Source organism: Elephantulus edwardii, unplaced genomic scaffold, assembly GCF_000299155.1.
Source record: "Elephantulus edwardii isolate Elephantulus edwardi_28Jun2011 unplaced genomic scaffold, EleEdw1.0 scaffold00003, whole genome shotgun sequence".
NCBI classification, from domain to species: domain Eukaryota; kingdom Metazoa; phylum Chordata; class Mammalia; order Macroscelidea; family Macroscelididae; genus Elephantulus; species Elephantulus edwardii.
In genome coordinates, this window is record NW_006399753.1 from 37,728,148 (window position 1) to 37,752,673 (window position 24,526).

Sequence of the window (24,526 nt, forward strand, 5' to 3'; positions counted from 1 at the left end):
CTTTCTGTTTTCTGTTTCAGTGCCATGTTCATTATTTATCCCCTCTTTTCTTAGTTACCCCTAACCCCCCGTCAGTCCTGTTTAAAACAGTGGCAGTATACAGTATTTATCTTTTTGTGAATGAGATATTTCACTCAGCGTAATGTCCTCCATGGTCATGCATTTTGTATAACATTTCATTGAGTTCTTTGCTTTTCATGCTTCGTAATATTCCATTGTGTGAATACCACAGCTTCTCTATCCATTCGTTTGTTGATGGGCACTTGGGTTGTTTCTGACTTTTTGCTATTGTGAACAAAACAAGCATGTGTTTATGTTTCTTATAAAAGTTATTTGTAGGCATTTAGGATTTTACAATTTAATCTGGCCCTTGAGTATGAATATTTTTTATAATGATTGTGCTTGGACTTACCTGCTTGAAGGAAAGATACATAACAGCATTTATAAAAGAGAGTGTTATAATGTTAATCCTTAATGCAAGCTAATACTATGTGGTGTATTAATATGTTTCTTGATCCTGGAACATTTCCTTTGAGTGAGAACATTAAATATGAAATCAACTTCTCAAAAAAATTTTTTATGAATACTCACCTTGTTCCATCCATTGTTATTAGTCATACTGTTTTTAATGTTGAAGTAATTGTTTCCAAAAGTAGAATTCTTTGTTCATTGTTATTGACATAATAATGATTCTGATGGATCTTTCTTTAAAAACCTGGTTAACTTAGATTAATTAATCATCCCCAAATGTAAGTGACAGATAATCTTCATATCACATTCCTACTTCCCAAAATAGTCCAGGGAACAGACATCTCAACTTTGATTTTCATAGAAATAGGACAAGATGACTTACTGTATACCAGTATTTTACACTTTTTTTCCTGTTAAATTCTAATATTTAATTTTATTTTTGCCTAGAAGCCATTTTGTACCCTTGTTTATGTCTGTTCTCTTCATTAAAGTATTGAGTTTCACTTGTAAAGAATTGTATTTTTGAGTTCTTGGATATGGGGAGAAGTATACATGATTAATTTTTATTATGCCTACAAAATTCTTGATATTAATAACAGAGCTAAAAGAAAATATTTTACTTATAGAATAGGTATGGAATTATTTGAAAGTGTGTATTAGAATGCTTTATTTAAAAACCTTAAAAATACGTATTTCTATAAAATATGTATTTCTGTTATTTGAAATCCTCATACATATTAGATTATTTTGTTGACTGGCAATACTAGGACTAGCAGTATATTTTATAGAAATTTTCTAGGTAATGACTTTTGCCTTGCATAGCTAGTTATTATTTTATCTGCTGAATTCTATTTTGAAATAAATAGCAATTAACTTAGATTGTAAAATGTGCATTGCGTTTATGGTATATAGCTTTGTATTTGGAATTATGTTAATCCACTTTGGGTCCTTTTGAAAGTTAGTCTAATGTATTTATCTCCACAGGATTATAGAGAGAAATAGGCAGAATAAGACTCTTATTTATAATTGAGGGTTTTAAAATTTCATAGTGATGTGCCATAAAAAGTAACAGCACATCATTGTGTGATTGTTTATATTTTCTATATGCTTTTGTCTGCATTCATTAGGAAGAACAGGAAGGGCCGCATCATCTTTTGAGTGATAACATCTTGATCATACCTCTATCACTTAGTATATCCAGCTATGATTCTGGATTTACTATTCACACATTCATTCAATGTGTGTTCCTGGTATATATTATATACTGTTAAGGGACTTGACATGGAAAGGAGGAATGGAATAATTTTTGCGTTTAAAACTTATTTTTTTCTCAACAAGGTTGTGTGATTGTATTTATATTATAAAGTGCAGCTCTTGAATAGTTACTCATGGTGAGATACTTTCTCATATGTAATTTATTTCTAGCAATGTAGAGGGGAAGATACTTGTTATTTTCTTGTGTTTATCAGAGTCTTAATTCTAACAAAATAAGATTTACTTTAAAATATGTATCTTACATTTCTTAATCAGATCTTTATTTAGTGCCACATTTATTTTACACAGGGTAGCTTCTTATTTTAGTGATGATTTGTCATTAAAATTATGTCAAAATGTCTTAAAATGTTGAAACTGTAAACAAACTTATAACACACACAGAGCTAATTATGGATGCCATCTGTTTATTTTACAAAGCTTTTTTTAAAACCATGGCATTGTCTGCTTATGATAAGCTTCAAGATTATTATAATGACCAAGTCTCATCTTTCAATTAATGTAGTTGAAGATGAGAAGACAATTCATTTGTTCACTGACCTTTTCCTGTGTCAAAGGGTATGAAATAGGACATGCCATGATAAAGAGACTATTTTAAAGTGCATTTAAAACACGTTTAATTATTAGGAGAAGAAAATAGTATGAAAGCTGCAGATAAGGTCAAAGCTATAGTCAGAGTTCTGAAACTTTATTCAAGGTTATAGATAAAAGTTAAATTACCTAGTATTTTCCTGTGGCACCAGTGAGTTTATTTTGACTCAGCTAGATTACGACTTTTGCAAGTGGTTTTTCAAGTGCTTAAGATTTTATATCTGTGTTAGTATACCTTTATTTTGGAAGTGCATGTTTTTGTCCATATAGTTCCATGTATTAGTGTGGAAGATCAGATAGCCCCATGACAGCATCATCCAAAGTAGTTAGTAATTTGCTGAGAGAGCAGAGTGGTTTTACTGGCTCAGTTTTGCTATTGTGCATGCTAAGCACTACCCAAGTAAGTCTAGAGGGAAAAAAATCTGAAGGATCCATCTGCTGCTTTCTGCTACACTGCATTGATGTAAGATTACGCTAATCTGGTTGCTTGTCAGGACAGGTTAGTGAAAGCATGCAAGTGAGTGAGACTTATGGTGGACTCGTGCTTTGGAAAATCATAAGCTGCCCCTATAGATGCCATGTTAATTGTAGCAGAATGGGTTGATTATCAGCCACACTGAGGCTTGCAGCTGACTGTGATTTCAGGTTAAAAATGGTTTTAAAGTTGAAAATTTTAAATATTTTTCAAAGGCCAAATACATATTATATTTGAAGAAAGTGATATAGAGAATTGACAAGTACTTTTTTAGGATTTAAGTTTGCTTAAGATATCATATATTATTTTTCTTAAATTTTAGTCTTCTATGAAGAGGGTTTTCCTGTCACATATAATTAAATGTTAAATACACTTAACCTCATTTTACCCGGAATGAAAATTTGCCTTGTTTATTGTATTTATTTACCATTTTTCTACACCTACTGACGAGAATCTTGACCTTGCAGGTTGAGCATCCTGTCACAGAATGCATTACTGGCCTGGATCTAGTCCAAGAAATGATCCGTGTTGCTAAGGGTTACCCTCTCAGGCACAAACAAGCTGATATTCCCATCAACGGCTGGGCAGTTGAATGTCGGGTTTATGCTGAGGTAAAATGAATGATGTTGGAAAGAATGATTGTTGTGTTCAGAATCATAATACCAGCTACAGCTTAATAACAAAGGAGAGTTCAGGTTGATAACTTTATGCCATGTGTTTCATTATGTGATACAATTGAAATGGAAACATTATTTGGGTAATTTTGACATAGTACAAAATAGTTTCAAAGAAAGAGTTGAGTTTTATGAATTTTTATATGTTATTTCTGGATTAAGAAATGACTACCAATCAGTTTAAGAGGGAAGATTATAAGTAGGTAAATATTCTTGAACTTTATTTGACCATTTCCTCTCCCCTTAGCTTTGATCAAACTGTATTACTAAACTGCAAAATGCATTTATTTCTCTCTGTGTGTAATTTTGAAAGTCTATCTTGGGTTAATTGTTAACTTAATGCTTATGTAACATTTTTGACATTTTTTTCTAATATATATGTCCCTTTTTATTATGAGAAAATAACAATTGAATTTTAAGGCTTTCAGTAAAATATTACTCTTCATTCCTAATATCAATCATGAATGTTACTCATAAATGTAAGCTCAGTTTAATATTGTCCATTCTTATGCAATTGGCTAAGAAGGCAGTTAACAAATTATTTACAACAGGAACACAAATTGACATGCATACAACCTTTTACTTATGAATACTGAAGTGGGTTGATTGAAGTAGAAATAAATTGGTAATATCTCTATTTCAGAAAGTTTAAAATAAATTTTTTGAGAGAACTTGAAAAACATACTTTGGCTTGTTTTTTTGTTGATCTTGGTTATTTACATATTTTAACTCTTAACTATCCCTCCCCTTTTTACTGTGACACTGATCTTATTTATTATTTATTCTGATGACCTTAGGTAACTTACAAATGAAATACATATTAGTAGCACATGCTAAGACTTTTCACTGCAAACTTTTAGTTGAAGAACTGAAATTTTAACATTTTACCATATGTGAACTGTTTTGAGAAGTGAAAAGCAAAATAAAACAAAGTATTGTTTTGTGCACCATTTTATCCTTCTGAAATTGAATATGCTTTGATGTAGAAGTTAGGCTATTTTATTTTGCCCAAGCCATTCTAGAAAGGTTTATAAAAATTTGGAAATCCTCCAACTTCAATATAGTATAATCAAGCTCATACTAACCTCTGCTCACAACTCTGACTTTTCAATAAACTTCTAAATTTTCTAGAATGAGCATAATAAGAGAGTACTCGTCTGTCTTTTTTTATTCAATAAGTTTTATATGTTGAACATAGACCTCTTCATCTTATCTTTATTTAACCTTACTTGTGTTGCCTTGTATTTGAAAAATTGTTCTTTTTCTTTGAACTTTCAGGATCCCTACAAGTCTTTTGGGTTACCATCTATTGGGAGATTGTCTCAGTACCAAGAACCAATACATCTACCTGGTGTAAGTAATTTACCTCTACTATCACTAAGAAGTTAAAATCTTGATATATGTTGTGTATGTATGTTAAAGCATGCCAAGGACTAATGTATAAATTGTAGAAGTAAAACTCATAGGGAATCACATTTGAGTTTTTTGTTATTGCTATTTTTAGTATTTTCTACTATTTGGTATATAGGATAAACCAGAGTGAACTAGACAGGGAAAATTTAGAGCTATCTGGTAATAAAAAGGGTAACTTCCAGTTCTTTTAAGAATTTTGAAAATTTTAATATAAAAGATCATGGAATTCTAGAATGAGAAACTTTTTCTTATATGTTGCAATTTAATTTGTCAAGAAATCTAACCTAACACCCTGTATAGTCAGAGGCCAAGGAATTCAAGTACAAAATTAACTCCTTAATGGAAATGGATTAAGGAAAACAAAGTACGTCTTACTATATTGTATCGTGGACTTTTAAGGAAGTACATATGATTATACTAGTTTTTTAAGAATGGTCCACTGTCTCCTTTTTTTTAGGATACTTTTGAAATATTTAATAGCTATTTGAAAAAATCACGTTTGCTGCATAAAAAAGAACAAGGACATACCCTTTTCCTTAATCAAGGTAGTAAGTGCATAGATATATGACATTATATTGCCTTCTGGATGACAAGGCTTTGCCATCTGTGAATATGATTATTCAGTTTGATTACTTGCATGAAAATGGTGAAAGATTACAGGAAGAATTCTAAATTTGAAGATGCTATTGGATATATGATTTATTTCACTTTTTAAATTGTTTTTGCCCATGTGCTTTCCAAAGGGACTTGACCCTTTCTAAGCTAGGAGACTCCATGCTGTGTTCAAAGCCTGAAGGCAGAAAAAAAATTGTAAAGATTTAACAGGCATTATGTGACGTTAAATAGCAGATGAGAAAACAAGTATCATAGGGACATATCTAAATGTTTTTTTAATCAAACAAAAAAGTATTAAGTAAGAATTCATAATGATTACTCCAGTTGTGAGAAGTTTTCACCATGTTGTAATAGCTAACAGGATGTCAAACATTTTGCCCTCGCAAGTTTTTGCAATTTGCAATTTTCAAACGTGAGACCTGTTGAAAGTACAAGTGATAATGGACAAACTATACCCCCTACAGTCTTTGTCCCACCAAATCTTTCTTCAATTAATGCTGCAGCAGGAGTTTTATGTAATAACATTTGCAGTTGTGAGCCATCCATAGAAAGAAAAAACAATTAAAATGCCTTAAATGTTCTGCTTACTGCTGTTATTTGCTTGTGTGAATGTTGCATGTCAGCTAAATGGACCAAGGAATAGAATAGATAAAGTGATTGGGTGCCGGAGAGTGCACACTAAGCTTTGTCTATCATTATTGCTGGGAGCAATCAAATTGATGTCAGCAGGACAGTAGATGCGTTGACAGCTGTAATTATGTATCTCCATGGTGATCACTTTTGGCCTGTCATGGAGGCCCACGAGTCCCCTCCCTTGCAAGCATTTAATCAGATTGGGCTGTCACTTGTCAGGTAGACATGGCGGGCTGGGAGTTATGCTTAGGGGGAGAGGTGAATTGAGAATGCAGGGTGGGAGATGTCTTGATAGTTTCACAGGGTCCTCTGTGGTACTGAAGTAAGAAATTTTAATTATGCTAGAGATTTCTGAGCAATAATTTTAGAATCTCAAACAGGAGTGCTTGGGTATTTTTGTTGTTGTGGTTCTTATTTGTTTTTCTTACTTTCCTTATTAAAACTAGATCATTCCATTTAACTTGGCTCTTACTTCTTTGGATGTAACCATCCATAATTAAGAGTTTACTTGCAGTTTGTACTTTTCACATGCTTCTTTAAGCATAAGATTGATTTATATGGCAAGAGGAAGATTTTCTTATGAACTTTGATCATCATGTATTTATTATTTTTAGACTGATCTTTTATTTTGTTCAGAAATTTGGTTATAGTTCTAGTTATATACTACCTTTGTTATTTTGAAGGAATGATAACTTAATTTCACTTTTAATTCAGTAGTAGAAATAGAAACATACTGGTTATTACAGAAAACTTTGTAAACAGTAAATTATGAGCATTATTTTGCTTTCTTACAATTTTAAATTGGAAATTATTATTATTATTATTATTATTATTATTATGATCATCCTTATTGTATCTATTTTACCTTATATATTTTTAATTGAAATTTTTTTATGATCATAGATGTAGTGAATGAAAAAGGCTTTGTTATGCTTAGGAACTAACTGAACTTAGCTAACTGAACTTCTAAGTGTCATTAAGGTAACTAAAATTTCAAGTTATGGATCATAGGCAAGTGTAATAATTATGGTCTATGTAATTTTATCAGTAGGTTGAAAATAAAAATTCCACATTAGCTTTGTAGTAGTTTATGTAGCAAATAGTTAGATAACACTTCTTTTTATAGGAAAAAAGTTGTAGAACTTATTCAAATCTCAGCTTAAAAGCATCTTTGGTAATCATGCTGTGTTTTTGAAAGATGATATGGTGGTACATTTAATTTTTTTCTAGTATGTTAAGGAAATGAAAGTTCATAGGTATTTTTTGAAAATGTATTCAAACTTTGTAAATAAATCAGTATTTAAAAAAGAAGTTCATAGGTAGTTATTTTGTTGTGTATATAATAGCCATGATATACTTTAAAAGTGATGAGAAGATACATTTTAATAATAGAAAGCCACATATATTTTTTTAAGTAGGTGGGCTTACAAAATATAGGTGTGCTGCATAACTTTCATTAAAAATGAAGATTTTCATATAAAAATGAGGATATGATTACAAATGTCTATATTTTTATTTATGTTTGTAAAGACAAAAATAATTTCAGTAAGTTGTAATGTTATCTTTAGAAACCTTACAAAGAGAAAAATAGTAATAAAAAAGTGATATTCTGTAATAGAGTAAAACTACTGTTTATCTTTTGGTGTCACTGTCTAATAAAGCCATCACCGTACCCTCATGTGGATATCCTAGACAAGAGGTTCTACATGTGATCCCTTGATAATTGCCTAAATTAAAATATTAAAGGGCTAACAGCCGCTGTGTTGACCTTTTTCTGCCATGCTGCAGACAGATGAGCTGCTGTTTATTAGGAAGGTTTCTTCCCGCAGGTGAAGAGCTAAGTGAGCTTCCGATCTTCTCTTCCCACTCCTTTACCATGTTGGGCATCAAATTCCTGCTGTTCTAGCAGCTTCGATGAAATTCTTCTATCCTCAAGATCCCTAGGATATGCCTGACAGTCTTCAGTATTTTGACTAGCTTTTAAATCCTTCAGATTCCAAAACTTTGTAGCAGTAATTTAATATTTAGTCCCCAGCAACTGCTCATTTGAAAAGTTTTACATGGCTAACCTCTGTGCCTTACCACTGTTATCAAACTGAGAGATGAAAACAAGAATCAGCAATAGACTAACTAACTTGTTGGCTGGTTAACAGCAATCAGATTCTTCAAAAGAATATTTTGAACTTGTGCTATTTTTTTATACCCTATGAAAATTGCAAAATCAGAACTCTAATTGGGGCTGTGTCCTTACAAAGCATAGCCATGGAAAAAGCTGTATAAACATTAAAGCCTCAGGAGACTAACAGTAACATAAAAAAAAAAAGAAGCGTTTTACAGTTGAGAGGGTGAGGTAAAAAAGGAAAGTGTTATAGACATGAAAGTGGCAGACCTAGTGTTCCCACAGAGCTGAGGAGCAGAGCCCCCAAGTCCTGCTGTCTGTGCTTGACTGGGGTCCTCACTGGGGCTCTTGGAAGGGGACAATGGGAACATGATTAGAAGAGGTGTCACTCGTGCCTTATTTCAGTTGGAGGACATCATCAAATAGCTACCATGTCTCCCAGGATAGTAATGTAAAAAAGTATTTTTGTTGGTTTGGATTGTGTTTTTTAAGTTCCTTTATTTCATGAAAGTTATGTTATTCTTTGTATGTACAGAATAAGATAATTGAGTTTTTGTAGTTTCAAATTGAGGGTAAAATGATAAAATTTCTTTTGAAAAAAAACCTGTACAATATTAAGTGACTTCCGTTTTCTCCTCTCTTTTCTCCTAGGTCCGAGTTGACAGTGGCATTCAACCAGGAAGTGATATTAGCATTTATTACGATCCAATGATTTCTAAAGTTAGTTTTATTTCTACAGACTTCCCTACCCCACCCCACCCCCCTGAAAATGATAATGCAGTGCTTAATTAAGAAGTCTCAAATTAGGCCTAGACTGAGTCAGGTGCTAAAATGAAACAATTGTGCACTAATGGAAAAGTGAAAGCAGAAATTTCTTTCTCTTAAGAGATAAATTGTCATAGTAATTTGTAAAACTTAATCCTTCCCAATAACTAACTCAGACTACTACTACACACATAGTCACACATGTCCAGTGATTCCAACCCAAGTAATTATAATGAAAAGGAAGAAAGTCCTATCTTTGGACATTCCTGAAAATTGCCACATGAAAGAATTAACATGAGGTGATAGAACAATTTTTCTCACCCCCTTCAGTTTTACTGGCTTAGTGGTGAAGTGTATTCCTACCAACCCAAAGCTACTTAATTAAAATATATAAAATATACTACCTCTCTGTGGGAGAAAGATGGGCAGTCTCCTCTAATGCAGTTTACTGTCTTTGAAAACCTGCTGCATGGTAGCTATAGATTGATTGAGACTGGATAGTATAAAGCAACAATAAGTTAATTAAATGGGTTTGACATAATTAACTGTTATATAAATCCCATTGATACTAATTCTTATACAGGACGACCCTCTGTTGTGTTTCCAAAGCTCTGAATCTTTACAGGAGGAGACAGCTATCTTTCTTCTGCTGAGTGTCTAGCAGATTCAAACTGCTGACATTTGGTTGAGCAGCCCAGCATGTAAAACACTATTTTACAATCAGTCCTCAGTTACAGCAATTGGCCCAAATAGGATAAATATAATATTTCTGTTTAAATATTTAGCTCTGTTAAAATATTTTAAATCTCAGTGATTGGGATAATTGGGATGGGAGTGTCGGAGACAGTGCGATTGGCACAGGACAGAGCGGAGTTTAGGGCTATTGTACATAGAGTTGCTATGAGTCGCAGGCGACTCGACGGCACATAACAACAACAACAACAAGATCTCATAAAGTAGAAAATACTGACTGTAATAGATAAAACTGTAGATTTTATTTAGAAAATTCAGTGTTTTCTAACATTTCAGATTCATAGGGGGAGATAACATTTTAACACTGTTTCTCAAGATGTTTTTTCTCCAAATGTAGGTTTTAAAATATAGTTGTAGATACACTAAATACACAAAGTTTTATCTTTCCTATTTCACTAAAGATTTAACACTAAAAATCCAAGCTAAACAACGTATCAGTTGCTGTCCAGTTCACTCCATATGCATCAGAGTAGTAATGGTTTTTCCCTTCTTTTTTTTTAAATTTTCTACTGATTTGCATACATAATTCATACACATTGTTTTTCATTCATGTACATTATATTTCATATACCCTCCATTCATACACTGTGTTTTATAAAATGAATCACAGTTAATAGAATTATGTCCTTACAATTGGGTTATAAAAGAAATAAAGAATTAAATTAAAAAAATTCCTTGAAACAAATGCAAATGAAAATACAATATGCCAAAAACTCTGGGATGCAGCTAAGGCAGTCATCAGGGAGTAGTTCATAGCGATAGACACACGCTAAAAAAGGAAGAAAGAAAAAAAATCAATGATCTAACTCAGCACCTTCATCAAATAGGAAAAGAACAACAATCTAATCCTACAGCTTCTAGAAAGATGGAAATTATAAAGACAAGAGCTAAAATCAGTGAGATAGAAAACAGAAAAAGAGTTGAAACCATCAATAAGACCAGGAGCTTGTTTTTAAAAGAGTCAATAAAATTGGCAAACTTAACAAAAGAAAAAAAGAAAGAAGACGACACAGATAACTCCATTAAGAAATGACAGAGATGATAGCACAGCAGAACAGATGAAATTAAATTGATAATATCAGAATATTATGAAAAGCTATACTCTGAAGAATTAAAGAAAACTAGAGGAAATGTACAAAGTCCTTGAAATTTAAGCCCTGCTCAGATTGACATGGACAGATGTAGAACACTTCAACAAACTTATCACAATAGAAGAAATTAAACAGGTGATATAAAGACTTCCCTATGAGAAAAGTCCAGGAACTGATGGCTTCACAGCTGAATTCTACCAAACCATTCAGAGGAGATCTATCACCAGTTCTACATGAAGTATTTAAAAAAACAGAAAAAGAAGTTAACACTTCAAGAGCAATTCTATGAAGCAAGCATAACTCTAACACCAAACTAGGCAAAGATATTACCAAGAAAGAAAACTACCGACCACTATCTCTCATGAATATAGAAGCAGAAATCCTTAACAAATACCTAGCCAATAGAATCCCCAAAATTCCCAACCACAGTGTAATGGATTGAGTACATTTACACAGTGGAACACTATGTAGCATGCAGGAACAATGATTTTGTAAATCACTGCCTAGCATGGAAGAGACTGGAGAATATTTTTCTAAGTGGACTAATTCAGTCACATAAAGACAAGTACGATATAAGACCATTACTGTAGAATGAGTATAACGATCCAAGGACGGGAGGGGGAACATTAATCATAGGGTCACACAATTTGATGGGTGGAAGGAAGGTTGGGTCAAAGTAAAGGTGACAGATATGGTCTGCAAAACAATTTATATATATACTTTATGAATTTTGTAAGTAAACCAGTATAAAATAATAATTTTAAAAAGTTCACCATGACCAAGTAGATTTCATAGCAGATATGAAAAGATGGTTCAATAGAAAAACAACAAATGCTACTCACCATATTAACAAAGCAAATGACAAGAACCATATGATCTTAGCAATTAATCCAGAAAAGGCATTTGAGAAAATTCAACACCCCTTCCTGATAGAGACAGTCAACAAAATTAGAATAGAAGGAATTTCGTCAACATAATGAAAAGTATATATGCAAAACCAGCTGCCAGTATCCTTCTCAGTGGAGAAAGACTAAAAGCAAACAGAGTTTGCTGGTTTGTCTGGTTTCTTGCAAACAGAGACCAGACAAGGGTGTCAACTGTCACCACTTCTATTTAATATTATATAGGAGGTGCTTGCTAGGATAGTATGACAAAAGAAGGAAATAAGAGGCATCCAGTTCAGCAGAGATGGTTAAACTGTTGCTATAAGCAGATGATACAATAGTGTACACAGAAAACTCCAAAGACTCAACAAAATCCTATTGGAGCTATTAGGTTCATTTAGTAGAGTGGCAGGTTACAAGATCAAGAGCCAAAAATCAGAGGGATTTCTCTATAGTACGAAAGAGAACTCAAGAGAAGGTAACCAAGAAAGTAATACCACTTACAATACAAATTGAGATACTTGGGAGTTAAGCTAATTAGAGACATAAAATTTCCATACAAAGAATACTACAGAACATATTTGTGAGGCACAATAAAAGACCTAAATAAGTGGGAAATTGTTCCATATTCATGAACAGGATGGCTCAATATTGTGAAAATATCAAGCCTACCATAATCAATCTACATGTTCAAAGCAATCTAAATCCAGATATGAGATTCATTATTCAAGGAGATCAAAAGAGAAATTGTCAACTTCATGTGCAGAGGAAAGAGATTTTGAATAAGCAAAGCACTTCTGAAAAACAAAAATGAAGTGGGAGACATAGCACTCTCTTGAAGTCAAAACCTACTACACAGTGGTAGTAATTAAAACAGCATGGTTCTGATACATTGACAGGCACGCCAATGGAACAGTGTTGAGAACCCAGAAATGGACCCAGCTATCTATGGTCAACTGATACTCAACAAGGAAATAAAACCTATCAATTGGGAAATGACAGTCTCTTCAATAAATGGTGCTGGCAATACTGGATTACTATCTGCAGAAAGCAGTTTGACATTTCTTCCACATCTCACACCATATACAAAATTCAAGGTGGATCAGAGACCTGAAACTAAAGCCCAAAACCATAAAGCTCATCAGAGACAAACTGGGATTGAGCTTAGACGACATAGACAATGGTATAAAGTGACTGCAAAATATAACCAGAAATGCTCAATCTGGAGAAGATAAAATTAATGAATAGGATCTTCTAATGATTAAATCCCTGTGTGCATCAAAAACTTTCCCCAACGGAATGCAAAGAAAACCTACTGAGAGGGGAAAAAAAACATTTGGCAATACAACTTCAGACAAGGGTCTCATATCAAAAGTTTACAGAATCCTGCTGGGCCTCCACAAGAACAAGACTGATAACACAATTATGAAATGGGCAAAAGACATGGAAAGAATTTTCACAGAAGAAGATACTCAGATGGCCAAAAGACAGAAGAAATGCTTAAAATCACTGGCAATAAGTGAGATGCATATCAAAACCACAATGAAATACCATCTCTCCCCAAGCAGTGGCAAAGTTTAACAGGGCAGCAAGCAATAAATACTGGAGAGGTCATGGAAAGATAAGAACTCATACACTATTGGTGAGATTGTAAAATGGTACAACCACACTGGAAGGCAGTTTGACATTTTTTTTCAGAAAGGTGAACATAGGCATTCCATATGACCCAGCTACTGCTTGGAATATACTGTGAAAGAGTTTTGTACACCAGTATTTATAGCAGCATTACTCACAATCACAAGGGAAACAGCTCAGATGTCTAACCACAATTGAATGGATTGAGAAATTATGGTACATTCACGTGATGGAATACTATTCAGCACGCAGAAGCAATGATTTTGTAAATTGCTACATAATTTGGGAGGGAATCGAGAACATTATGCTAAGTGAACTAAATCCCACAAGGACAAATACTGTATAAGACCATTTTTGTAGAACAAGTATGAGGATCCAAGTGGGTAGAGGGGGAGCAGAGGGGTGACGATGGGTGGGGTTGGGAGATTTAGTCAGAGGGTCATACAGTTTGGTGTATGGGGAGCGATTGAAGGAAATGGGAATGATCCAATGTGAAAAACACAGATAAGAACTTTGTAAATAAACATGTATAAAATAAAAATTAAAAAAGAAAAAGAAATGTTTTAAAAGACCTCTAAATGAATCTTGCTTGATAATGACAGTGAAGAGCTAATCGATAATATGCTAAAATAATTTACAGACTGACTAGCAACATATTTTACTTTATTTTTAAATTATTACAAAATGTGTATAAATAGGCACACCATTGTATAGAAAAGTAAAATCTTTATGCTTTTCTCATGCGTGTACCTTTTTGTCTAATCCCCTCATTAAAACAGATTCTTAAAGTATTTTAAAAGTATTAACATTTAAATATTTATCTGTAGGTGTTTGTCTTTTTTTCTGGTTATTTAAGTGTTAATTATTCAAGGTCCAAGTTTGGAAATGAAAGAAAAAATAAGAATAGAGCATAACTCTTTCCTTCATCCCAGATATTCATATCCTGTCTGAAATGTCCACACTTGGGTATGCTTCTTTAAAATTTTTTTCTCTGCTTATTTTGATAGTGATAATCATGTATAGAAGTATAGAAGAAAAGTTTGAAATAGTTCAAATCTAGTTTTGTTTTTTTACTTAAAAACCATCTCTAACAGCATACTTTAGGAATCAAACTACTGTGAAATATTAATGTGTAAACTAGGGAATCAGATATTAAATACTTAAATGTTTTACTAAGTTGAGTCACTTAATATATAGATAGAAATTTTTACTCCCTCTCCTTTTTTGTTGTCTTTAGCTAATCACATATGGTTCTAATAGAACTGAAGCCTTGAAGAGAATGGAAGATGCTCTGGATAGTTATATTATCCGAGGTAAGAACAAACAGTTGCGGTTCTTTTATTATATATTAATATACCGATTTTGGAAAGCAACTTGAAGATTTGTCAAATAGAGAATTCCATGGAACATTAGCTTACTATGTACTTAAATAAAAATAAGGATAGCTTACAAAGTCAGAATATGTTTCATATTCTTCATGGAGTATATTCCGTTAGCTACTTTCCATTGATAATGAAATGATATCTTTTCTTTTTACCCAGTAAATTCAGTAATGGACTTTGAGTTCAACTTTAAAGTGTAAAATAGAAGTTTACTTTGAATTATGAATGGATAATGAATCTATGAAGTCTATATTTGAAGCTGGCTGTACAGTTTTACTGTTTTCTCATAATAACTAAATAGAGCAATGGGGCTGGGAGGTTTTATTTTAGAGGTTAAAGAAATTGAAAAGTGGTGGAGCACAGTTGCTCAGCCCCTTCCTAATCAAATGGTTGTTGTTATCTACTGTGGAATCTGTTATATCTCATAGTGAAGGCATTCCATCAAATTCTTCCTGATAGTGTTATTGCTGTGCATGTGCACTTTCTGTGCTGTGTTTGCTCTGAAGAGATCTTCTGACATATCTCCAATACTCCTTTTTTTAAAAATTTAGTTTGTTTATTTTTCATTTCAATGAACATCTACAGAGATTTTGGAATTCCATTCATTCATTGTTACACCCTTCTCCCCACACAAACCCCCCCCCCCCTTTGCTCCTCTCCTTGAAAAGCAAAAGAAAAACTCCCTCACTGGTACACAATCCCCCTGCACCTCCCCAAACCCCACCCCCTACCCCCAAATATAATCCACTCTGCAACCCTCATTGCGTACTCCTACGATAAAAATAATGCCCTAAAATATAATACTTTTAGACTATTCTCTCCCCCATAGACTTCAATGTCGTAAACATATTTCATCCACTTTTTCTCAGTCTTACCCCACCCCAATGCCAGCCTCATTCTACAACAGTGGCACCATATAGCATTTGTCCGTTTGTGACTGAGATACCTCACTCAGCATAATGTCCTCCAGGTTCACCCATTTTGAATAATATTGCATGAGTTCCTTGTTCTTCAATGCAGCATAGTATTCCATTGTGCGAATATACCACAGCTTCTCTACCCATTCGTTTGTTGATGGGCATTTAGGTTGACCCAGCAATTCCACTACTGGGAATATACCCTAAAGAGACCATAAATGACATCCAAGTAGATATATGTATACCCATGTTTATCGTGGCTTTGTTTACAATAGCAGGGAGTTGGAAACAACCTAAATGCCCATCAATACTCCTTTCTTTTTTTTTTTTTTATTTAGGTTGTTTATTTTTCATTTCAATGAACATCTACAGAGATTTTGGAATTCCATTTATTCATTGTTGCACCCTTCTCCCCGCACAACCGCCCCCCTCCCCGTTTGCTCCTCTCCTTGAAAAGTAAAAGAAAAACTCCCTCATTGGTACACAATCCCCCCCGTACCTCCCCAAACCCCACCCCATACCCCCAAATACAATCCACTCCTTTCTTATAGTGTCCTTTTCTTTAGCCAGGATTTCACATCATTTTAGTGCTTTGTTAAGAATGTCTTCCTTCTTGTCACACTGGTTCTCCAGCATGTCTCCATAGATATCCACAAGAAAGGCAGTTAGGTAGGGAGAACTATGACTTGGTTGTAAATCAAGTAACTGATTCAACAGATTGGAATATTTGGAAAGGCCACGGTCCTGCAAAATTCCTTTCAAATAGTTCCATGCACTTTCATTATGTGGTACTAGCTTGATCATTTCCAGAGTATACTGGACTTCTCTCTCCAATACAAGAGGATCATTGTAGTCAGTGGTATTAGAAATAACAAAGTATCTTTGTTTCCAGACAGAGTTATTTCTCACATCTCTGAGAAGTTGGTCTACATACTGTAGTTCATCATCCCAAAGTTAAAATTCCTGAATAACCCGTTGTCAATGCTGCCAGGCATGGTAATTCTTTGCATCCTGGTTAAGAGTAGCAGCAATAAATTCGAGTTCTTGAGATGGTTCTTTCAGCCATTCCACTAAAAACCCACCTATGGTGCCAAACTTGATCGTTTGGGGGCTGTTCTTCAATTATTGCAGTGATATAGTTCATTTCTTCATATAGATCCTTTTGAAGTGACTTTAAGAGAACTCTCTGAAAATGCCAAACTGTGTAATTAGCTGCATTTAACTCAATGGCATCTCTTGTTAGTTTAAAAGCCCGCTCACTTCTTTCATCACACTACAGGACAGCCCAGAAATAATCATAATCATCTCTACATTTTTCACTATAAATGATCTGGACCACTGGATTAGGGCCATCATTCTTTGGCACTGGATTTATGTCAGCCGATTCTGCTCTGTTCCTGTACAGGACATAGGTGGGCGAGTCCAGGCTCAGACACCCATTGTCCATTGGCGATGCCAACGCTTCTCCCCCCTTGGACGCCGCCTCTTCTCCCTATTGCTGCTGCTGTGGTGGTTGAGGGTGTGGCTGGGGCAGCGGCTGCTCCAATTGACCCGGCTGACCAGGCTCGCTGCCCTGTGCAGCCTCTCCGACCCCTTCGGCCACCATCTCGCCTGGGTCCTCAGTGGAGCCATATTTGAAATTTTTATGATGCTTGTTAATTATTAGGTTCTGTTCAAATTTTTGCTGGTAAACTTCAATGCTAAGTTCATGAGTTGGAAGTAATAAATCAAAGTAAAAGTATTTTATGCACTTAAATCTCTGCGGACTTTGATATTACACAACTTGGTAGTAACCCTGGTGGTCTAGAATAAGGAGTTGCACTGCCAACCAAAAGGTGATTTGAACCCACCATACTGCTTCATTGGTTAAAGATAAACATTCTCCTCCTTTGCCATTTAGAGCCTCTGAAAAATCCACCAGAGGATCAATTCTGAACTGATTCTGACTCGAGGACACATAACAATAGCTGTTGGGCAATTTTCTCAAAGTGTGGAATTAACACTTAACGTATCCTTCTGTATTTATTATTTATTTTATATTATTCGTATCTATACAATCCCCTTCATATTTAAATTTCATGGGCATGTTTTATATTAACTTACTTGCTTTAATTGTTTGCTATTTTTTTATACTTATATCACATTTATTTATGTATTAGATGTGTGAGGATGGCACAGGATAGGACAGGGTTCAGGTCCTGTTGTTCATAGGGTTGCTATGGATCATACTTGCCAGCATCTAACAGCAAGTGTGGGAGGCTTAGGGTAGCCTAATGGTAAGAAGGTGCACTGGAATCCCAAAGGCATGCAATTCAAATCCACCTCATGCTCTGCTGGAGACGGATGGTCAGTCTGTTCCCATACAGTTTACTGCTTCTGAAAACCCACTGGAGAGTCAGCTATGAGTCAGTTCCTACTCGATGGCAAACAACAACAACAATTATACTGTAGGTAGCTCTGATGATATAGTTAGTAGGGAATTAAGCTGCTAACTCAAAGGTTCAAGTCTACCAGTGGTTGTGCAGGAGAAAAAGAGTCTATCTCTTATGCAATTTAGATCCTCAAAAACCCAGTGGAAAATCAGCTGTGAATCAGTTCCAACTGGACTGACAATGAACGTTTAATAATATACTTTATAAGGAGTCTTGTTGGCAACGTGTTGGGCCGGTAACCAAAAATATCAATGATCCGAATCCACCAGCTGATCTGTTGGAGAAAGGTGAAGTACTCTGCTTCCTTTATGATTTATATCCTTCTTTGAAAAGCTGATAGAGGGCTGCCATGAGTTAAAATTGACTTGACAACAGTGGCCTTGCTTTTGGAGTATATTATATTTATTGTAGACTCACCATTTTTTAAAACTGGTTTTTAAAATGTTTTTTAAAATATAAAATAAGTTTGCCCTTATTCTGCTAACTTTATAACATATTGGGGATAAGCATTTATTGTGACGATAGAATTTCTGTCTTTATTCTACACTATAAAAGTGTATCTGCTTTATAAATTGATTCCAAGAATAGATTAAATCTAAATATATCAAAAGACATATTTTACCATAGCACTGGCTCCTGCAGTTCAAGAACTTCTTTTCACCTTCTCTCTCCCCTGTGATAAAACCACTTGTTTAAAATGATGTTATTAATCCCATGTCCCCATAATTTGTGATGTGTAGAGTTTATTATACTCTACATAAACAGAGCTCATGTTAGACCATCCCTTATTCTATATTTAGTGATTATACACTTATATTGCATCTGTTTTATTTCTTGAAAACATAACATGACTATGTACATTTATAATCAATTGATGTGTTTGTCTAATAATATTAGGATAATGTGGGTACTGTTGGTGTTTATCATGTTCACTGTACATTGTGTATAGCTTAGTAAATAATCATTGCATGAATGATTGACACTCAACTCATTTTCAAGCAGTTTTTAATATAGCTGATATGACCAAATACAGAAACAGATTTTATATATAGTGCATAATTCTGTACCAAAACCCAAACTCAAGCACACTACTGTTTACTCAGTTCCAATGCAGTGACCTTCTTTTGTATCTCTGATGCTTTAAACATTATATATGCTCACCTATCTCCTGCACAGCAGCGAGTGGATTTGAACTTCTGTCTTTTTTATTAGCAATTTAGCATGTTATACTATACCACGAGAGATCTTATTGCTCCATAAGTGTTGCAATAGGTGAAAATATACAATAAAGTTTAAAGAGGGGGAAGAAGGTTGTCTTTTATTTTCTACCTTTCATCTTGACCTTTGGATGTTAATGAGTACTGCTTTTGAATTACATGAGTGATTCTATTGGAACTGCCTCATTTAGTGTCTAATTCAAATGCCTCCTTAGAGAAGCTCCCTGCTTTGTTGTTTTGTTTTGTTTCTTTAATGCCGGTTTATTTACAGAGTTTGAATACACTATTTTCCACACCAGATCCTTAAGGCAGATAACCAGTAATTTAAACTAAGGGGCAAAGCACACTCATACATGTTTGGAGTGTGACTTGCTTGATAATCTATATTGGAATGTAATCCGACATTACCTGTTAAAATAAAAGTTCATACCCTTTGGCTTTAAATGTACAACTTTTGAGTTTCCTTTAGAGATAAAAGACCATAATAGGTGATATTTATAAAAATATTTACAGCAATATTGTTTACAGCCAAAATTTTTGACCAAGTATGTTGTTGTTATTGTACTGTTGAGTAAGAAACAACCCATAGCTGACCCTCTGGTGGGTTTTCAGAGGCAGCTAAACACATGGGACAAGATTGCCCATCTTCCTTCTGTGAATCAGCTAGTGGCCTTGAACCATGTGGCTTTGGGACTGCAGCACAGCTTCTTGCCACTATGCCACCAGAGCTCCAAGTATAGTATTCACCAAATGAATGTATGATTAAGTACAAGAAAATTAATATGAAAACTATGTAGCTGTGACCTGAAGGTATGTCCACAAATATTGGTAAATGATAAAGGAATTTGCAGAGTGACCTCTAGTGAGACAGATTGGCACAGGGACTGTAGCAATAAGCTTCAGTATATCACAGATCATGAGAATGGCACAGGATAGGGCAAAGTTCTGACTTTAGGGTCACTATGAAGTATAGGTGACTTGATGTTAACAAATAACAACTCTCACAGTACAACTGCATTCCAATTGAAAGATTATTTTAATTGAAAAAGATTTTAAATTATGTTTGAATGCACATAGCGATAGACACACAAACACACACATACACACACATATCAAAAGTGTAACATTTAGTTCCATGCAGTTACCAAAGAAAAGTTTCTCCTAGTCTTTCAAAGTATTTTATGCTTAGAAATATGCTTTCTCCTATATTAATCAGTTAGTATATTTCTCTCTTGCTTTTGCTACCAAGTTCAAACAGACTCACAACTGTCCCTACGGAATGTTTTTCTCAGTTTGCTGGTTTCCCCCTTCCATCTCTTTCTTTCCTCCTTCTTTGCTTTCTCTTTTATTCTCTTCATACAGCTCCATATCATTATTCTTTCTTGATTTTTTTTTTATCTATTCAAGAAATTTTCATACATCATGACATACCACTCCTAAACACTTCAGCATGTGTCTTAAGGGCAAGGTCATGTTTTTTTAAAACCTTAATACTATTGTCACAACAAAGAACATAAATAAAAATCACCTAATATCATCTACTTTTTTTTTTTAATCTTTGTCATATCATCTACTTTTATATACAAGTTTCCTCATTTGTTCAAAAAAAGTAGCTTTATAAGCATCCCCCCTTCAACGTTCAAAATTTATACTATGGTTAAAGTTTATACATTTCTTTACTATCCTTCCTCTTTTACTTCATTGTTAGAGACATTTGGAATAGTTGATTTATAGAATAACTAATTCTAATTTAGAAATTTCGTTATTGATGCAGTGAAGTAAAGTGAGTTATAAAAATGGAAGATACAGCCAGGAAGTGGTGAAGTTAAAGGAGAATCATAGAAGACTGTGTTTCTGGTTATAGAGGTGGTGCTAACTGTACTGCTAGTCTGGAGCAGCAATGTCAGACTTCTACTAATTCCTAAAGGGTGAAGAATCTCAGTCAAAACTATCAACAGCACAGCTGATTTCTATGGGATCAGACATGTCTTTGTACCTTCTTTTAATAATTTTAATATCAACCATCTTGTTACAATTCTATTACTGTCAAAACTTGTTAGTCCATTACTAGGTTTACTAATCCATTGCAATGACCACAAAGAACTCACATGTAATACAAGATTATGGAATTTATTAGAGTTACAATTCAATTCAAAATACAATTCAGGATACAGTTTTCAACTCAGGACAAATTCTTCTCAAGCATGCTTGAAGGCAATTACCCCTCTGATTCTTAATCTTTCTCTCAGGCTGGGCCAATGTTACAAAGCTCTTTTAGTTCTGCTACTTTCTTGATGTTAACAAGATTCCAATTTTCTGCCTTTGAACTTACTGAATGTAAGCTTGCAATGAATGTAAGCCACTGACCAGTGGCTTCGCTGGTAGACTCAGCTCAGCTCAACTTTACTCATTGCCATCAAGTAAAAACCAGCTCACCGCTTACCTTCCAGCACATTTTCAGGGAATGTAAATTGCATATGAGGAGATTGTTCCTCTTTTCCTAAAGTGCAGCTCACCTTGGGTTGGGAGCTCAACTTCCTATTGAGTAGGCCACCTGAGTTCCCTAATAGTTGTCTACACACCTTATTTGCATGTTCTCACTCCAGAGATGCTATTTACCTTATTAATGAGCCATCCAGTCTCCTTGGTGGTGCCACAAACACCTCATATTTGTTTGGTACTACCTAGTCATATGCTTAAAGTAATTGTCAGTGGTTAGAAAAGCCATAATGAATAACCTTTGTAAGGCCAATGGAGAAAGAGAGGCAACACCCTATCATGTAATTTACAGCCTTGGAAACCCAATAGATAGCTATTTGTCAGTTCTGATTCAATTGCAATGCGTTAATGGACAAAAGCAGAGTCTTTGACATATCTTGTAGGTGTTTAAATACCTGGACCTAAAAAAAGTAGTCTCAAGATCATTGTATTTTGTCTCAATAATATTTGGCTTAATTTGCTTTTCTTTGTCCTGCTATCCCATGCTGTTGCTGTCTGTATTATGGGTTTCCTAAATAGGTTTTTTTTTTCTGTATATACTCTTTATTTGTACCAGTCTACAATCTTGTTGTTGTTAGAGAGTCCAATTAATATTTTACCTAAAATTATTTTAATCTACTCCTCACTTATTGTTATGACTAGAGTTCCAAATGTTACTGAACGTAAGGGGTTCTTTCCATAGTTAATCGCCAATAAGACAAAGGGATTTCAATATCTGTAAGCGTTTTATTAGGATGATCTGGCAGACAGTGAGTTAACCTCCAAGACTGCCTCCTCATCTGGGAGTGGTCATGGGCTTTTATGGGAGGGTGAGATTCACTTAACAATGTACTTTTGTTAGTAAAAAAAAATAATTTCTACATCTGAAAAGAACAGTTCATATTTAAGTACTAGTAATTCACAAAGGCCACAGTCCCCGTTCTTGCTTGGTTAACAGGCAGATTAAGATACATTTACATATGACTGGGAAATAGCCTAAGAGATCGAGGAGAGATGCATTTCCTCTTCTAGTAAACAGATCAAACTACTTTACCTAACTAAAGACAGGAAACAGAGAATTTGGAGGCTAAGTAACTAGTTGTGCAGGCTGAAGAAAACTGAAGTTATTTTTACAAGTATATAACTATATTTTTATAACTGGGATTATATATATATATATATATATATATATATATATATATTGGCAGGAGCAGGGGGGATTCACATTAGTTTCCCCCCACAAAGGTCACCCTTTGTTTCTATTCACATCTTATTGTCATTCACTTAGTCACTAGGTCACACCTATCTGAAAGACATGAGAAATCCAATTGATATCCTGGTGATCATGTACCTAAAAGAGACACTAGATGTAGCTAGACAAGGAGAGGAAATAAGGAAACATGCAAATATGTTATGTGCTACTTAGTAGAAACACCTATATATTCGCATGTTTACACACACATTGATTTGTTGTTGTTATTGTTGTTAAGGGCCTTGGAGTTGAATACAACTTATTGCAACCCTGTGAACAACCAATCTGAACCCTGTCCTAGTCTGTTCCATCCTCACAATTTCTGACACATTCAAGCCAATGTCAACAAACTTGGTTGAAAGTCCCTTTGTTGCTGCCCCTTCACCTTCCTAAGCATGATGTCTTTCTCCAAAGAATAACCTTTCCTGCCCAGTGTATGTGGGATAAAGCTTCATTATCTTTGTCTCCAGGGAGCACTCTGGCTGTACCTTCTTCAAAATGTATCTGTTCTTTTGGCAGCCTGTAGTATACTCAGCACTTTTCTCCAACACCAAATTCAAAGGCATTAATTCTTCTGTGACCTTGCATTTCTACAGGAGGTAGATAGGAATTATGATAGAAAGAATGGGCAAATGAGAAACAAGGTAGAAAGGATGAGAGAACTTTTTTATTATACATTTTATTTTTGTATATTTTGGAATTTCTAATCAATGTTAATATTTCACAATTCTTCTAATCAAGGATCTAAGGGGAAAATATCTCAAAATGAAATATAAAGTCAACAATTGGACAAGAACAAATGGATAATATAAGCATGCTTGTAGGGAGAAAAAGAACTAATTCATGTAATAAGGTATTTGACTGTCTACCTCAGGCTAGTGTCAAGAATAACTACAAACAAGTACTGACACCAGATAGTGAGGTTCTTTTTTTAAAAAAGTATATGTGGCTTATAGGTTAGTAATTGTAAAACTATGTGAGTTCAAGGATGTTGTTGGTTATTGTAGAGTTGACCATGACTCATAGCCACCCTATAAACAAAAGGACTGAAACCTTTATATAACTGTCATCATTTCTCAAGTTCATAGAGTTTCCAGAGGCGTGTTGTTTTGGAAGTGGATGACGCTCCTGCCTCCAAAGAGTTCTAGGATGGTGCAAATAAATGTCACCGACCACCCGACCACGGTCATGACAAGAAACTCGAGGGGTTTCTTGGTGAGCAGGTGAGGGACGAAGTCGGCAAAAATGAGAGTCTGCACACCAGGATGATGTAGAGAGCTCTAGTTTATTCTAAAATCTTGCTTTTTATACATTTAAACTTGTTAAACTTGACTTATAGCCAACATTTTGTGATTACAAAGCTCACATAAGATTTTAACTAGAAAAAACAAAAAGAAAGTATTTTCTATTAATAAATAATAGCATCAGCTATTAAACATTCTTTGAACAAGAAGCAC

At 34.4% G+C, this 24,526-nt stretch overlaps 1 protein-coding gene and 1 pseudogene across 3 annotated transcripts in view; one reads left to right on the forward strand and one right to left on the reverse strand.

Annotated features, from left to right (window-relative positions):
* Nucleotides 1-24,526, forward strand: part of PCCA (propionyl CoA carboxylase, alpha polypeptide) — a 577,332-nt gene that overhangs the window by 301,390 nt on the left and 251,416 nt on the right. For all 3 annotated transcript variants that reach the window (XM_006879382.1, XM_006879384.1, XM_006879383.1), the window contains 4 exons: nucleotides 3,277-3,420; nucleotides 4,762-4,836; nucleotides 8,915-8,983; nucleotides 14,629-14,704. In XM_006879382.1, coding sequence (XP_006879444.1) covers nucleotides 3,277-3,420; nucleotides 4,762-4,836; nucleotides 8,915-8,983; nucleotides 14,629-14,704 — 364 coding nt within the window. The remainder of the gene's footprint in view (nucleotides 1-3,276; nucleotides 3,421-4,761; nucleotides 4,837-8,914; nucleotides 8,984-14,628; nucleotides 14,705-24,526) is intronic.
* LOC102865836 lies at nucleotides 15,235-17,296 on the reverse strand (annotated as a pseudogene).